The 18489-nt window shown below is 33.0% G+C and overlaps 1 protein-coding gene across 8 annotated transcripts; it reads right to left on the bottom strand.

Moving 5' to 3' along the window:
* Positions 1-4708: 4708 nt before the first annotated feature.
* Positions 4709-17249, bottom strand: LOC108567073 (kinesin-like protein KIF15). 8 transcript variants are annotated; one of them, XM_017927290.1, is made up of 12 exons: positions 17148-17249; positions 13354-13554; positions 12671-13292; positions 12442-12618; positions 12238-12385; positions 12062-12179; positions 11821-12008; positions 11685-11771; positions 7124-11624; positions 6686-7069; positions 6463-6633; positions 4709-6401 (listed from the first exon to the last, which is right to left on the bottom strand). In XM_017927290.1, exons 1-12 carry the CDS (start codon positions 17158-17160, stop codon positions 5596-5598), a joined length of 7416 nt encoding a protein of 2471 aa, XP_017782779.1. In that variant the 5' UTR covers positions 17161-17249; the 3' UTR covers positions 4709-5595. The 8 variants fall into 8 exon arrangements, with proteins under 8 accessions (XP_017782779.1, XP_017782778.1, XP_017782780.1 ...); XM_017927289.1 differs by lacking the exon at positions 17148-17249 and adding an exon at positions 16279-16369; XM_017927291.1 differs by lacking the exon at positions 17148-17249 and adding an exon at positions 16279-16369 and having other exon boundaries at positions 11685-11768.
* Between the last annotated feature and the right edge of the window lie 1240 nt (positions 17250-18489).

Here is an 18489-nt window from a genome sequence, read left to right as displayed (position 1 = left end):
CACAGCTGGATATTCCACGAGAAACTGAAGTGAATTGATCCTGAAGTTTCAGAAGTAACATATGAATTACCAGTTACAAAAAGTGTCTGTAAAGTAACGAATTCTTTGTATCTAATTGGTTTCGTTTTCTACAGCTTCCAGTATGATAAAAAATAAAAAATTAAATTAGAACAACATTTATAATAATTATTATGTATATTACTATTACTTTGGTATTAATCTATATTCCTACCATCATTCCAATCCTGTTTGCTGTAGTTTCATCCATTTATTTGTATTTCACGTGCAAAGTTGAAAAAATTAATACTCTAAAGTTGACATTTTAGTGATTTTCTCTGAAACTGTTATAGATCCAAGATGCATATGAAAGCTGGAAATGTAGCGAGTTGATACATTTATGTGGTTTTATCCATTTGTCTGTAATTTAAAATTGAAAAAAATTAACGATTAAAAATTAAAATTAACTAAATTACCTGACTTTGCTATGATTCCTATCGTTTGGTCTATGGTGATTGATGGATTTACGTCTTTGTTATATCCTTTTTGTGTTAAATTTGTAGAATTTATCCTCCCATCCAAATATCCTCTACTCCTCTATTTTGGATGTTGATGCTATCCATCCATAATCTTGTCTCCTTTCTAAATCCTGTAGAACATCCACACATATTAGAGATTTCATCGTACTTAAAGAGTACTTACCAACACCAGCGTTTAATTAAACACCGGCGTTTTTACTAAACACCTTCATGAACACCTCTGTTTAATTGAAGACCTGTGTGAACACCTGCGTTTAATTGAACACCTGCGTTTTTATTGAACACCTGTGTTTAATTGAAACATGTGCATTTTAATTGAACACCGCCGAAACAGGTGCATTTTCTCATGATATGATTACAATTATTTTAAACATGTTTTGAATACATAATTTAAAACAATAGAATTTCAAGAAAGGAGTAGTATAAAATAAAATCAATGGTTTATATCAGTAACAACCTGTGGATCTGGAGATGCATGCCGTTCCCTTCGTTATTAAATTATCTATTGGTTCTACAGGTCGCACCTGTTGCTCATCACTGCGTGCCTCCCTAAATTTTATATTAACAGCTCTTTTGGAGTAAAGCCAACCCCTGGTCTATTCAACCTTTAATCTAGGTATTAAATTACCATTGTTGGGATAATCTCTGACAACAAAAGGTTAGCGTTTCAGTAATACCTCGCATAGTACGTTTCCAAACAGTGCGGAACCGATAAAATACAAACAAATATATTCTTATAAATAAATAAATGATCAGTTTTAAAGATCCAAACAGTGCGGGATTGTGGATTAACCGCACTGTGCGAGGTATTGCAGTATTATATTTTTAGGATTTTTTTGATAGGTAAAATATAAATAAACGATTAAATTGGTTGAAATTTTGAAAGCTTTAATTTTATTTAATTAGCGGACATCTATACATTGGTATACATATAATACATCTATACATTGGTACACATAAGAATGACTAATTAGACTAAAACTACTTGACGTCTACAGGTCTTAACTTACAGTTAATTTAAACTACAACTACATCTTTCTAATCCTAAGACATACTACTCAGAAGGTATAATCATCTTCTGCTAATCTAAGCTAAACATCATCTAATCATGAGTTATTTAAATTCTACACTTAATACACATATAATACACATATACATTGATACACATATACAACAATATTAATAAAAATATCTGAAAAAAATTGCAAACTTAATCACAGCTTGTACAAAAAAAAACTTAATGACTATTGTAACATATTCAATAATTATCCAATCTCCTCGTCATCAGTTACATAACAGTTATAAACTTATTAAAATTGCAAATTCAACTGTGAATTGCAACACATATTCATAAAATAATAGAATCAGGCAGAAAGACATAGGCCGATACATCAAAATATTGTATAAATATATACTTAGACTTATTGTGCAAAAACTTAAAGACAATTGTGACACATTCATTAATTACTTATAGAATTATAAACTTATTAAAATATCATTGAGGCGCCTACATAACAAACTTATGAAAAAAAAAACTAGTTCTAGAAAATGAACTTATATAACTATTACAGCTTGTGCACAACATCAATGACAGTTATGACACGTACATTAATTATCCATCTTTTTTTATCTTCCTCGCCAATTACAAACATGTATAGAATTATTTAAACATCAAATCTAATTAATACACAAATACATATATTGTTAAACAAATTGCTATGAAATATTGTGCAAAACATCAATGACAAGTGTGACGTTAATTTTTTTTCTTTCATCAGCAGTTATAGTTAGTGAAATATCAATCAATGAATACACAGATATTACATATACACATTGATACAACTATATAAGTAACATAAATATTATAGAATAGAAATTAATAAACGCATCATCAGTTATAGACAGAATACTTATTTTAAACATTGTTTCACATTTATATAATTAAGAGAAAGTATTAGAAATATGTTAACATCTATAAATATGACTTTAGACTTAGTTTGTGCAAGAGAATTGTGACTTATCCATTAATTACCCATCATTCCACTCATCATCAGTTATAGAACAGTTATAGTAATATTAAATATCAATAAATACACATATACATTGATACACATATACAATAATTATCATTAGAAAAAGTGGACAAAAAAAAAATTGATAAATTATCAAAAAAAATTCTTTTCTATAAACATACATTTTTACTTATTTAGGGCTATTATTACTTGCAACATATTATTTGATTTTTTTTAAAAAATTATGACATCTATTAAAAAAAAATGTTTATCATCATCATTTGCCAACAGTTTAACACCTACTTATTCTAAATCTTAATTAATACACATATTATATCAGGATATATCTGTTACATATGAATATTTACTTTGAACTGAATGGGACAAAATTTTAATAAAAATAATAATTGTAACACATTCATTCATCATCAGTTACACTACTACTAGATGTATTTGAGTATGAGTATAATACATCTGTACATTGATATACATATAATACAACCATATCCGTAAAAGAAATTAAAAAAAACTAATTAAGAAACTTTTTTTTTCAATTTTTAAAGACTGCTATCTTTGTCCCATTGGACAAAAACAACCATATTTTTTTTTTAAATAATAATAAATTATAAAATTGAAATTTAGGTTCTTATAATTAATTAGGGCTGTAGTTACTTATTCTAGAAATACAATTATAAGACAGACAACAAATAACTATTTTTTTTGCTATGTTAATTATTGGAAAGCTATTCTATGAATATTGATACATTGACACAAATGTCGTATTATAAACTAACATTCAATCAATCTAATCTACAATCATTACTCATTATCTCTCTCATAGTCACTTACATAATAGAACTAGCTTCTATAGAATACATTGACACATTGATATATTCATAAATATTTTCTTAAAAACTAACATGCATCTACTCATTATCCTCCTCATAGTCACTATTAGCTTAATACACATATTATAAATTCATATATAGAATTAATCTATATATAGATTCATATAAAATAGATTCAATAGCAATAGCTGCCTATAAAAACTAAATTAAAGTTAAATAGTTAGACTTATATAATAAATTACTAATTAATTATCGGCATTTCCTCACTTATAGACCACTTGTAGTGTTCTATAATAAATGTTTAAAATTATTACACACTGAGTATGATCGTGTGTTTAAGTTATCTTAAAATCTAACATGCAATTTATTAGAGCTACAATACATGAATATAGCTGATTATGCACAACTAATTCCCTTTAGATGAAAGAAGAAGGATAGTTAAAACTCTGTGAATTATGCCCTCCACAAATACTAACTTAGAAATAAAAATTTGAGTTTGCATATTTTTGAAGAAGAAATTGCAAATACAATTTTGTTAATATTATCAACACTAATATTATATAGTGATTATATAATGGAAATCGAATACTATTCTATTTTTTTTAGTAAAGTGCTACACATATTTTTGAAAAATTGCGATTATAATATAGACATTCATTCATTGATAAATATTACTATTAGACACAAATACATTGATATTTCAGTTAGAGCAGTGGTTCCCTGTCCCATGCCATGTTAATTTCTAGATGTGTCCATTTTCGAATTGCCCCCTGTGGGACATAGGCCCCACGTTGGGAAACACTGAATTAGAGTAAAATTACAAAATACAATTATTTTAAATATATGATTTTGTTTACGCTTAGTCAATATTAGCATTCATAACTAATAATGATTAATGTAAAACGTTACATAAAGTTAAGACAGTTAACTATTTTAATAGACATCAATACGTTAGTGTAACTATTTGCATTATAAGTGCTACCTTAATAACTAATTTTCTATGTCTGCTACAATTGCTGATGTAGAAATCTGCAAAAGTAGCAACTACTTGTTAATTCTTGCCGTTTAAATCCTTATTAATTGATAAAAGATGAAACATAAATGAAAATATATGTGATTCGATTTGCATTGGTCAATTACTAATGCAAAAAGTTACATTAATAAGTCAAATAACCATCCAATTATATTACTTATAATGTGTCCTTACTACTAGTTGCTTATTAATACACATCGAGACATTGGTGCAAATGGGAAGCAACTATTTGCAATTCCCGTCTATAAGTGCTACCTTAATCATTACTTTTATCTATTACTGCTACAATTGCTGATGTACAAATCTGCAAAAGTAGCAACTACTTTGTGAATTCATGTCCTGTTTAAAATAATCAGTTATATATAACTGTTTATCGATAATGGATTAAAAGAAAATATATGAAATTAAAACTATACTAAGAACTACCTTACAATTAACACAATTCTAATTAATCAACTTGTTCATATGAAGATCAAAATATATTAATTCTAGTTATTAATTAACACATGTGCTACATCAATCATCATTAGTGCACATACATGATTTAATTAGAACGAGACATTGATTATAATTATCTGAGCTATATGTTGTCAGTTATCTTAAATACTATCTTACTTAGAACTACATTTCACACATTCATTAATTACTAATTATCTTCGGTTATATAAATTCTACGTCAAGGAAGCTTTTAATTTTATGTATAACTAGTTAAGCGAATATCATTGAATGTCATTCAATAATATTGCCTGTTTAGTCTTAGTGTTTTTAATTGTAAATCAGATTATGCAACGAGCCCCAGTTATTTGAAATGATACAATTGATAAAACTTCAAAAACTCTCCACATAATTTGTCTTACTCTCTTGGCTCCAATGAATTACAATGAAACATATAGTAATAAATAATGAAATACTTAATTTATATGTGCATCAGTTGACTAATGCTTACGACAATTACACTTAAATTATATGTTCTAACTAACTCTAAAGTTCTACTTCGATCATATGCTTAGTTACATTTAGTACAAATAAATAACATCTATACACATAGAATACATTGGTACATATAGAATACATTTACATCCATAAAATAAAACAATAACAAAATATATATGTTTATCTGTTGTCATATGTAAGTACTTACTTATAATTAGTCAGTGCTTAAGTGTTTAACCATAAACCTCATCATCGGTTATGTAATACTTGTTATTTACCTGAGCGATGTTAGGATCGTCGCTTTTAGGTTTTGTAGGATCAGCATCAGTAGATGAAGCAACATCTAATGGAGCAATAAAGACGGGAGACGCTGGAGCTTCAATAATCGGTTCAGGATCAGTGACAGTAGAAGCACTGCTCTCAAAGTTAGAAAATCCACGAAGAGTCAAAGTGGATGAAGCATCGGGTTGTGATACAGCGGTATCAGAAATATCGCAAAATGTAAAAGTGGAAGTACCATCTTGCATCGAGTTGGATGTATCCTCACGTACGATGGTGCATGGAGCTTCACGGACAATAGTAGATGAAGCAGGACGAACTATGGTGGATGTCGGAAGTCCGAATGATCCACCACGGACATATGCAAAGGCGCCAGCAGCTGCAGTCATTCTGGCTGCTTCAGCTACGTTTTGGTTGATAGTATCAACAGAGTACAAACTTTCATCATGTGGCATCAAGTAATCTTGTATGTCTTGGAGATCATCATGTCTGTCTAATCTCAATCTAATAAGTGCCTTCAATGAGACATATTTCAGAGCCAACTGGTTGTAAGTCATTACATTCACGCTGCAAGGCATGTCGCGCACCAATTGATCCTCAATATCTGTAATATATTCATCCATCTTGTTTATTTTGAAGCGAGTCCTCTCTTTCTCTTCGACATTTGTCTCATCCAGGTATCTCAAAGAAGTGCTGAGCCTCTTTTTGATTTGCAGCAATAGCAAAGCCACATTCTTATTAGATTCATAAAACACACAACCTGGAACATATAAAACATTAAACAACTCTCCTTAAAATATTCCAAAAAATTATAGGTTTACGTTTATCAGCAGGAAAAGATAAGATCTGTTGCAAAATGTTAATGTCTTTTTTCAATATTTCCAGGAAATTTTGTATGTAGCGACGTTTATTGCACAAAACGTTCTTAGCTCTCTGTAGCTTATTTTTAACTGATTCCAGTATGACCATACCTTCATTTGCCAAATCGTTGCCTATAAAGAAAACAGAAATTACAACTATATCAATTAAATACAAACAGATTACCTAATTTCGGTTGGAATCGATCGACGACTTTCAAGACTTCATCAATTGTTTGTGAATCTGTCTCGGCTTTGAAGTACCAATAAGTGTTGTTGTCGTAAATCTTGCTCAAAGCTAATATCTTCTTGTACAAGAAGTTCAAGAGCGTGGTGCACTGTTCGCATGTATCAGCTCCTTTGGTAATGAATCTGTTTAGATTTCTGAGTAGTACTTCGGTGCAATTGAACTGGGCCTGCAATTCCAAAGCGTCGGAATCCTCAACGTCGGTGAGTTTTGATTCCAAATCGTTATATTTCTCGTTCAATAATTGGTTGAGCTGTGTTAGCTTCTTGCCTTCTTTGCGGTAATTCTCAATTTCATAGAGGCGTTGTACGCATTTGTCGCAAGCTGCAAGAATATTTATAACAGTTTTATTTTTGTAAAAATTATAATATAACTTACCATTGATATGTCTACGTTGATCATGTAAGGATTGCCTGCGTTCTTTTACGCCTTCTTGAAAAGCTTTGGAGACGTTGACTTCTTCCCATCTGGCATCAGTAGTTTGTTGTTTTAGGTGAGTCCTGTACAACTTTTGGGCATTGTGGAGCTCCATAATCTTCTTGTTCAGTTTCTCTGCATTTGCATATTCCGTGTCGAGTTTAGCTTTGAGTATTTGAGCATCTGTGTTAGTGACACTCATAGCATCATCCGGTTTACTATTCTTGCGTTTTTCAGAATCATCTGATTTCTTCATGGAATCGGCATGTATCTTAGCTTTATCCAAAATCCTCCTCATATCATTTATTTTTACTTGCAGCGATTGATTTTTGTTTCTCAAACGGTGACAATTGTCAATCAACTTGCTGTTATGCTGAGATATTTTGAAGACCATACATTTTAGTTCTGCTATTGTATTTTTGCAAGAAGCACATGAAGTCTCTGTTTTTGGATCAACGTCACTAGCGACATTTTCCTGCGGTGGTGTCTCCTCAGCCGGAGCAGACGGTAATTCAGTATCCATCTCATCAAAGTTATCCTCGTCATCTTGAATATTGAATTGCTCTTCCTGATTAGAATTTACCACCTTTCCTTCCTCATCATTGTTAGAAGACATTTCCTCTAACATACCACTTAATCGCTTCTCCATGTTTGTATTTATTATTTTAATTTCCTCGATCACTTTATTTTTATTCTCGAGGTCTTTCTCCATATCTTTAATGATTTTCTTCTGCTGTTCATTATTGTTTTTAATGTTTACAATAGTGGAATTCAACACTTCCAACTCGAATTCATACTGTTCATCCTTCTTCTTCTGTTCATCGGTTATATTGTTCTTTTTCAATATAGCTATAGTCTCAAGAGCGTTGCTTAATTCCTCTTTCAATTTGAGAGTTTCTTTTCTCTCAGCCTCTAACATTTCAGAGACTTCATTATATTCTTTTTCCTTTTGAGATCTGATATTCTCCAAAGACGTTATCATTGCATTATGATCATCATTGATCTTAGTAATATCAGTGAGGTGTTGGTTATTCATATCCTCATAAGTTCTACTGACCGTATCGACCTGAACGTTGAGATTAAGAACTTTAGTCTGAAGCTCTTGGTTTTTCATCAAATATTCTTTGGCCTGACCTTCATTTTTCAGATTATTCTCTGTTATGCTCTGATGGCTTTCAGTTAGATTATCAATTTGATTGGCGTGATTATCCACCAATTGCTGGTACTGACTATTCGATTCTTTCAACATTGCCTCAGCTGCAGTAAGAGCATTAGCTAGATCTTTTTGAGTAATGGTATGAACCTTCTTTGAAGATTCATTTTTTTCACAAAGTTCCTGCAACTTCTTCTTTAGTGAAACAATTTCACAATTATTATCCTTTAACTTGCTTTCATATGACTCTTTCAATTTGCTTATCTTCAAGGAGTCCTTTTGGTCATTAGCCTGCATCAAAGCACTCATTTCTACGCTATGCATGGCACGCACATTCTCAATTTGGTTGGCATGCTCATTGTAGGCCGTAGTCAATTCAGATTGCAGTTGTTCCACCTGATTCTCAAGCAGTTTCACCTGCTCCGAATTCTCAAGCATCATACGGTCATTGTGTAAATTAACTGATTTCAATTTCTTCTCATAAATCTCGATCTGTTCCTTATGATTTTTAATAAGATTAGTGTTTTCAATGTATTTGATATCGTCCTCTTCTTTCTTGTATATTGCTTTCAGTTCATTGATCTTCGACTCATATTGATTTGCTGTTATGTCAACACTATTTCTTGTATCAGTGACCTCCAACTGCGAAGAAATAAGTGTCCTCTCGTATTGAGACACCTTGTCAGTAAGCGAAATTATTTCTTGATCCTTTGTGATCACTTCAGTTCTTTGAATATCATACAAGTACTTGAAACTTTGTTCAAGTTCATCGTTGCTTCTTTCAACATCGTACAATTTATTCCTTGTCTCATACAATTGGTTCTGCAAATCTCTTTTCTCATCATTGCACTCACAGGTCTTTTGATCAGTTGGCTCATTTTCCTCTTGTGCGCCAGTTTGCATCGACCCGTTACCCATGTTACCATCACCTCCATTATTATCATGATCATCGTCGTCATTGTTATCATCATTACCATTGTAATTATTAACATCATCTTCTTCATCTTCCTGCTCTTCTTTTATCTTGTCTTTAAGTGTCTTAATCTCCTCGTCTTTGGACAAAATCTGTTCATTTAAGGAATCCTCTCGATCACGAAAATTCTCTCTCATATCAATCAGCTCCTCATTTAATGTTCGAAACTCTCGATTGTACATTTCCTCTCTTTCGTTAAATTCTTCTTGGAGGTACCTGATTTTGGCAACGTGATTATTTCTCATATTCTCGATGACCTTTTCAGCTGCCTCCAATTGCTTTTGCTTATTTTTCAGCTCTTCCTCGACTTGCTGAAATTGGATGGAACCTTCATTTAATATTTCTTCAGTGTTATTATTACTCTCTTGTAATTTTTTTTCCAGTGATACAACTTTATTAGCTGCTTTTTTCAGAGTTGTGGTAAGATCATGCACCTGTGTATCCTTCAATGCTATCAAATCTTCTCCTTTTTTAATATCATTTTCGTATTCTTTAACTTTACGTGTATATTCTTGGGTTAAATCGGTCTTGGTTTTCTGTATAGCCTCCTCTTTTTCAGCAAGCTTTTTTTTAATGCCTACTATTTCCGCATTGTTTTTCTCAAGTGAACCTTGCATGTCGCGAATCTTCTCATCTCTCTCAGCACTAGCTTTCTCGTGCTCTTGACGGGCTTTTCTTAGCTCAATAGCCACCTTTCTTTTGCCCTCAACTGCTTCATCGATTTCGGATTTTAAAGTATTCAATTCTTTGTTATATTCTAGTTGAATATTCTCACTGTATTCACTTGCAGCGTCCAAATTTCTCATTGTGATCTCGTATAATTCCTGAGCGCTTTTGGCATCTTCCACTGCTTCGGCGCGCTCCTTCTTTGCTGTTTCCAATTGAGCTTTCAGCACGCTAATCTCTTGCTCCAGCTCCAACTGCATGTTTTCGTGTGAACAGCTTGCTGCTTCCAAATCGCTTTGGCTAGTGTCCAATAATCCTTGTAGACGTGTAACCTCCAATAAAGCATCGTTACTCACCTTCTTGGACTTCTGCAATTGAACCTGCAACGCACCTAAATCAGCCTCTAGTTGTTTGATGTGATTGATCTGAACGGCAGAGTCTAATTTCATTTGAAGCACTGTCACTTCTTCTGAGAAATCGCTGTTAGACTTCTCGAGATTCTTGATTTTCAGTTCGTAATATTTCAAAATCTGTTCGGACTTTTCATTTTGCTCATTAATTCTCAACATCAATGAAGCCACTTCTCTTTCGCGCTCGAGCAACTTAGTTTTGAAACCTTTCATTTCAATGCGATCTTTACAATCTTTGTTCACAATGTTCAATTGGAGTGACGCTAATTGTGCAGTATAATGATTCTTCATTTTTTCCAACTCAATTTGCTTGTCAATCTCGTTAGAATTTAATTTTTCTTGCATTAATTTCAGCTGCTCCTTCATTTTGTTGATTATGATATTAGCATTACTTAGTTTCTTTGAATTATCATTTCCTTTAGTGTTGTGGTGTCTCTTATGAGTGCTGTGCTCATTTTCGACATTATCATTGTATCCGGTCATTTCTTTCAGCATGTTTTCATAAGAGGTAACTTGGATCGCATGGTTTTCGTTCATTGAATTCACCTGCGCCGTGTGATCTTTAACCAATTTTTGATTTTGAATTTGAAGTGCAAGCACGTGATTCTTCAGCATATTATTTTTTTCCTTTAGTTTGCGTACTGTTCCAGTGTGTACTATATTCGTCTGCAAAGTAGTATTGGTTTTGACGAGACTATCATATTTTGGAGGTTGTACATCGTTTAATGACTGGAGAGACAAATAACGATTTTTATCTTCTTTGCGTATTTCCTCGTTGAATTTCAATAGACCATTGTGCATGTTAGGCAACGAAAGCGATCTAACCATTGTAGTACGTTTATTGGAAGCGTGGCTTCTTGATGTGCGCTTTTCAGGTTTGATATTCGAATCATCAGATGAACCACTTGGTTTCTGTGATGATCCAAAGATTTTGCTTTTCCATAAACTCTCTCTGAACTTCATGTCAGCGTTCTCTTCCATTATTGTTTTATTTTTCTCTTTGAGAATGGCCAACTTCGCCTCCAGACATAACCGATCTTCGCGAATTTTGAACTTCCTGCTTACTTTCACATCCTCGCATGGCTTTTTAACACTTTTAGTTTTTTTCAGAAACGGTTCACCAAGAGTAAACTCCAAGAATTCCGGTTTTGATGTAAGACGACCCTTCGGATATGACCATTCAAGTTCACGCATTTTATATAGCGAAACGATAGACTCGATAGATATTTCCATGTCATAGTTGTTAAATTCTAGTTTCGCCTACAGATACAAGTATTTTTTTACTACACGAAATATATTAAAACCAATAAGAAAACTTACCATTGTATCGCCCAACGCCCTTTTGATCTCCTTTTTCTTGGTACGACCAGGTTCACTCGTATCTTTAGGGTAGGCATCAATTACCTGCTACATAAAGACTTATTAGTACATGTCATTTATTTGTATTTCAACTTACAACTCCTTTCGATTCGTATTTACGCCCAGGCTTATTAAGTTCAACATTCATTCGAGAATCATTCAAATTCATATGGTGTTTTAGAACATTAAAAGTTGTTGCTATATCAGATATATCCATAAGCTCGTGGCCAACAGCTTCATCTTGCAACTCATCCGGTAAAACCGGTGCAGTAGATGGTCCTGCTCCTAAACACATTTAATTAATTATTATGTAACTCGAGACGTTGAATCAAACTTACTGTTCCTTGCTCCATGACTAGTACTCGCTTTAGTATCCCTTCTAACATATTTTAACTGGATATTCTTGATATCGTGCTCCAAATCTTTAACAATTTTGTTCTTTAATGGTTGATTTACCTAGAACGTGAGAACTTTTTAAATTCTTTATAAAAGACCAATTGCGAGTAAGTTTTACATGATACGTTATTTTCTTATTTCGTTCAAATTTAAGTTGACTAATCAATTTCCTCTCCTTGTGCTTAAGCTGGTTTATAATTGCTTCGGTGGTGAGCACCTGGTTAAGACGTGGTTTGATTTTAATCTTCTTTGCAGCTTGAGCAAACCTTTAATTAAAAACAATGAGGATGTAGATATTATATTAATAAGAGTTTATACAAACATTAATGTTGATTCGGTATTATCCAGTGAAGTGGTTGCAATCGTGGCGATGATGAGAGTTCTGCAGTTCCCTCCCAATGAGTTGGACAGGAGATGGGTCAACGCTGCGTCTTTGAAGTTGATGTGGCTATAATTGTCGACAAGTAGTCGTATAATGCGAGTTAAAATAGAAAGAGATCTGCAATTATACTTTTGAATACCAATATCTTATCATAAATTTTGACACATACCTATTTATATGTCGACTTTCTCTCAATCTGGCCCCAGTGTTTGTCTCGACAGATTTCTCGGATCCGGCCATATCCACGAAGTGCAGATGTGAAACTTGCACTAGGACATCGTCATCTTCAGATAGAGCATCGTTTGGTATTGACTCAATCACAATTTTGAATATGACGTGGCTTCTGGAACTTTGGTTGTTCAGGGGTGTGTTGAAAACCTGCCGGTTTTGGTTTCCTTTTATAATGACATCCATCATCTCGTCACTTGAACGGACAATCTGCTCGACGCAATTATCAACAGTCAAAGTGCCGCTGATATTCTCACGAATTTTCAAATCGCACTGTGCTTTGTTCAGCAAATCATTGATTTTGTCATTATAAATTTCGATGTATGAGCTACGCAACAGGTATTTTCTTCTGGTGTCGCTCTTGATCAGACGGAAAATATCTTCTATCGCCAACGGGATAATGCCTTTATCCTTGTGATCGCCCATGTTGGTATATGTCTTGCCGGACGATGATTCACCATAAGCTATAACTGTGCCGTTGATGCCATTCACTGCCGACTTGACGATGGGTTTCACAGAGTTGTAGACATCTTTGTTGGAATTTTCCGCACCATATATGTTTCCTAATAGGAAATACAAGAAGATTAGAGACTTATACATATTGTTTTAAAGATATTAAGTTACCAAAGGTGTATTCAATGTTTTGTGGGACTTCACCAGATTCTGGCAGAAAATGTAACGTGTTATTAACAGGTTTCCAATATTCTTTGCTGCCCTCATTCTGATGACCCTTGACTGCAGGTCTAACCCTCACAACAACATTTATCGCATCTTGCTTATCCTCCATTTTGGAATTTTTATTCACTTTTACCGCCGACTTAGCACCTATTATTGGCAATACAACATATATAACATTAAAAATAATAACCATGATTACATCATCAATTTAAAGTACACAACACTACACAAGTTTTAATCATAACCCCCAGGTCAAATTTTTCCCATTACACTAATTTAATCTACTACTAACAACTAAAAACGCATCCTCCATTATAATCATTAAAAATAAAACTTTGTTAATTATATTAATAAGCTTTCAAAATATACAGAAAAATACTAAATGTTACTAAGACGTAATTTAATAATAATTAAAGATAAATCAGAATTAATTTTATTTCCAATTTTTTTAAATAGAAATAAATAATGTCTTTTCTTTATAGAGAAAAAAATACAAGAGAAATGTTCAACATGTAAATTCGCATAATAATTAAATTTAAATTAAAACTAGTATTAAAAAAATAAAATACTTAAAACCTTTTATTGCTTAATTAACATTTCGCAGAACTAATCCTGAGATTATAATTGAACTGAATTCGCATTTATCTAATGTTTGCCAAATCTAATCCAATATTGTCTTAGCCTAATCTCTAATATATTAGATAATTATTATATTTATAATGATTAAAAAATTATAAAAATAAACCTAATCTAATTTAAACCCAACATAATCTGTAACCTAGCGCAACAGAATCTCTAACTTTGTCCAACCTGACCTGACCTAACTTAGTTGTGTGGGTACGTCTGGAAAGTGAAGTCGCGCGCGCATAACCCTGTATACTTCCGTATACAAGCGGGAGAACACGCACGTAATAAAGAAGTACCATGACCTTTCCCAAAATATACCCTAAGCTAACGTAGCGTGACCTATTATATTGACAAACACGACGCATATTGAAATACCGAAATAACTCGTTTGAAACTGCACTAATCGGTCGGAAACAACACAAAACAGATTTCACTATATAAACAATACGTATGTGTATCATTTTTAATAAATTTATATTGTTTTAAAATTATAAACCGTACTATACTGAATCCGCACTAATCGAAGCAGTACTATAAGATGTATTAATGTACAATACAGCAATATTAAAAAATCTCAATATTAGTTGAATGTTATTTTCATCAACACATGTTATTCCCGGGAATTATTTTTAATTTGTGCTTCCCGTTTCCCGAAACAAAAATAAAAAAAAAATACTATCAAAACAATATACATGACTGAAAATGGTTTCAGGAAAAAATCATGAAAATAATTTGCTTCCATGTTGAATAATATGTATGTAGATCATATTCACTGTTTGCCAATTGTAATGAAGTCACTTACCTTCAATTGCTTCAGCTTCCGCCCACACAATCAAAGGACCGCCATTTTCAAACGGGATTTGCACAGACCGATGTTACATTCGAGACAAAACAAAAACAAAAAGGTGCACTGCGACCCCGGGTTCGGAGCAAACGCACAACTTGTTCCTAGTTACGCCGCTTGCGCAAATCATTCAGAGGTACAGCGGAGGATGACGGCAAAGGGGTGCAACAACAGACGGGGGCGGTGTTACAATTTGACAGACATTAATCAATACTTTCTAAATATATAATATATTTTTCAGATTTTCAGTTTGAAGAACATAAAATTATCATATAAATGATATTAGAAATGATACAACCTTTGACTATTGCCAATAAAATCCATTACTACTATATATTTTCTTAAAATTACAATTAAACAAAATTTATGATTCTTCAGCATTTACTTTAACTGAAGTGTTTCAGCAACTATAGCTTATTATTTTGTATTAGATAGATTGCTGTAATAAAAATGTAAAAAAAAATTACTTGTAAATTCATTTAAATAATTGAATCATAAGTTCAATTGGTATTAGTAAAAGATAATTTACTAATGGATGTATCCCGTCTATTCAATTGCAATATCCCCGGACCGGACATCCACCCACTCTCATTCCCAATAAAATCGATTTGACAGTTATGGAGATGGAGGATGCGCCGGGTGCATATGCTGTTCAGATGTGCAAACACCCACTGTTTATGAAAGGTCATCGATTTGAGATATTGCGTAATATTTCGTAAATATCTAGATTTAATGATGTAATTTAGCAACAAAAACAAAACAAGTTTTAGCTTATTCTTTAAATAGTTGGAAAATGTTTTGATTTATATGTATAAGTGTACTTGATAAATCGATGGAGGTGGAGGATGCGCCGGGTGCAGCAAACACCCACTCACCTTACCAATAAAATCGATTTGGCAGCCATTACTGTATCCTTCGTGTACATTCAGATGCAATATTCCAAAATAACACTTTTTTTTATATATATTTACTTGCAAATTGAAAAATTAAATTGTATATACCGAAAAAATGATGTGCGAATAGCGAATGCGCCCGGTGCTACGTGACCCCGGACAACCACCCACTCACCTTCCCAATAAAATCGATTTTGTATCCATTTTAGTACTTACATGAATTGTATTCATTTGTCAGGCCTAACATTGTCTGTTAATGGAAATAACGAATAAATGTTTCATAAATGGCGGATGTGACGGGTACATCATTCATCTCCCGAGTTACCACCCAATTTTCCCCACCCTCATCAACACAAAGTATCAATATGGACAAAACCACCTCCAAACAATATAATAATTGAAATTCAGAAAAGCAATAAAAACAAAAAGCTGTCATGACTCTGTGACAACAATTGTATTCACGTCAGCTTCAAACATCTTGATCATTGGATAAATAAATCCACTTACTTTTGTTAGGTTCCATGATGCACTCTCGTCGACTTCACATACAAAACAAACAACGGTCCCGGGACCCGGACAAGCTGCAGCTCATTGCCTACGCCGCCTGCGCGGATCTACAAGATTGATTGCGGAGGCGGCAAAAAAAACATACAGCAACAGGCGACATGTTGCGCAGGCCGTCTACCACCGCCGCCATCATTATGCATTTCTTTTTATTTGTAAACTAATACAAGCAAATATGATGTAAACTGATTTATAATTTCAAAATTTTAAATTTTCTTTATACTAAGAATATTTTATTCAGAAAAATTATGAAAAAATAAAAATATTTAAATAAATAATTACTAAGATTAAATACGCCATTATTAATTAGTATAAGCTGTATCAATTAATGTGGAGGAGATGCAGCAATGGCGGAAGCAGCTGTCGTGCGCTTCGTAATTAATGGGCAACCAGTTGCTGGTAGATCTTAAAAAGTTTGGAAAACAACAGCTGGAAGCTTTCGGTTCATCACGCGATTCCTAAGTTTTGAATAACGATCGATTATATTGGGGGTGGGCGATGCAGGTAATACCGTAATGGCGGACAATCTGGGTGCAGTCGCCGTGAGTTTTCCAATTAAAAACTAACTAATTAATAAATTCATCTTAACAAAACGTTAAAACATCAGCTAAACCCGTTATTTCCATCAAGGAATTGTTTGATAGAAATGATAGATTATAATATAATGGGAATATGTATACGCATTAATGGCGGACGCGCCGGGTGCAGCCGCCTTTAAATTAAATTTTGTAATTAATGACCAACTAGTTGCTTGTTGGGTTTCAATTGGCGTAAACATGCATGAAACAAGTATAGTTATAGTTTGTACTCACATTGCCGTCTCATGAGAATTTGGATCTCCGAGCTGCACGATGTGGACACTGTCACGGCTCAACGAAGGATGCAGGACGAGGTCCCGGGCCGCAGACTCGCACCGGTCCGGATGACGTTTGTTGTTTTTTTTTATCTTCTGTACGTTGCTTTGCATTGCAATAACAGCTCCATCTGGAAGAACTGTTGCAGCGGGTCGATCGATTTTCCCCGGGGGTCGCTACATGCAGCGCCGGAACGTCAGTAGCGCGAGTGATTTATCCTTCCGCCCTTGCACACTTACCTCCAAATTGAGGTAAGTTCAACACTTTCGCAGACACTTTCCTTCGCCAGAAAGTCACACATTGAGGATCAATTATTCTTTATTTTTTCTTAGATTGGAGTTTCTAACCTGAAGACAAAACTCTATAAAACTATTATTTTCACCTCTAATAATACTAATTATCAATAATAATAAAAATCATAATTAAAGATAAAAATACTTATATATAGTTAAAGTATACGTAATTATATAAAGCGAAATATTATATATATGTTTATATATACATAAGTATATATATATAAGGGGCGGTGACAGCAACGATCAATACTCCATAAATATCATTATTATTATCATTTGGAGATGCATGTGCAGTGATTGAATTGCGCAGTTCATCGTGTTCCGGCCTCGCTCTGCTTTTATCACGTAGCCTCATCCATCCCAACAAATTTTATTGGCACGTTTACTACCTACTTCTACCTCGCTATCCCGGATATTCGCAACAACAACCCCACATCCCTACCCTTCGTCACTCATCCCACATCATTCCCACTCTATAATCCAAACCATCTGTTGCCAAGTGCTCTTCTGTAGGATCTTCCCATTGAGCAGGTATATTCTGATAGTTTCTTAACCGCAAATCCATTTTAATCTGATAGTTTTATTTTTTCTAACACTACTAATCTTTATTATTTTCATTATCTTCAACAAAAAAAAAATATTCTCCTTGATAATTCGTCTGAGTATAGAAAAATATTTACATTAACGTTTGCTAATAATTATTTATAATTACACTAATTCTAACGATTTTTTTTGTCTTGAAGTCCTTTTAAATATATTACTTTAAGCAAGTGTATTGTTTATGTAATTCGAAATATTTTCAAAATTGTTTCAGCAGAGATTAACTGAAGTATTGTAATCTTTATTATTTTCATTATTTTCAACAAAAAAAAATATTTTCCTTGATAATTCGTCTGAGTATATAAAAATATTTACATTAACGTTTGCTAACAATTATTTATAATTACACTAATTCTAACGATTTTTTTTTGTCTTGAAGTCCTTTTAAATATATTACTTTAAGC

This window comes from Nicrophorus vespilloides, unplaced genomic scaffold (genome assembly GCF_001412225.1).
Source record: "Nicrophorus vespilloides isolate i.1.1-1 unplaced genomic scaffold, Nicve_v1.0, whole genome shotgun sequence".
NCBI classification, from domain to species: Eukaryota; Metazoa; Arthropoda; class Insecta; order Coleoptera; family Silphidae; genus Nicrophorus; species Nicrophorus vespilloides.
Note: the sequence above shows the minus strand (reverse complement) of the source record. Positions and strands in the feature narration are given on the sequence as shown.

Coding starts and splice junctions, on each gene's coding strand:
- LOC108567073 (XM_017927289.1), bottom strand. Junction 11,625..11,684: donor GGGCGTTGGGCGATACAATG/GTAAGTTTTCTT, acceptor TTGTATCTGTAG/GCGAAACTAGAATTTAACAA. Junction 7,070..7,123: donor TCAACGTAGACATATCAATG/GTAAGTTATATT, acceptor ATATTCTTGCAG/CTTGCGACAAATGCGTACAA.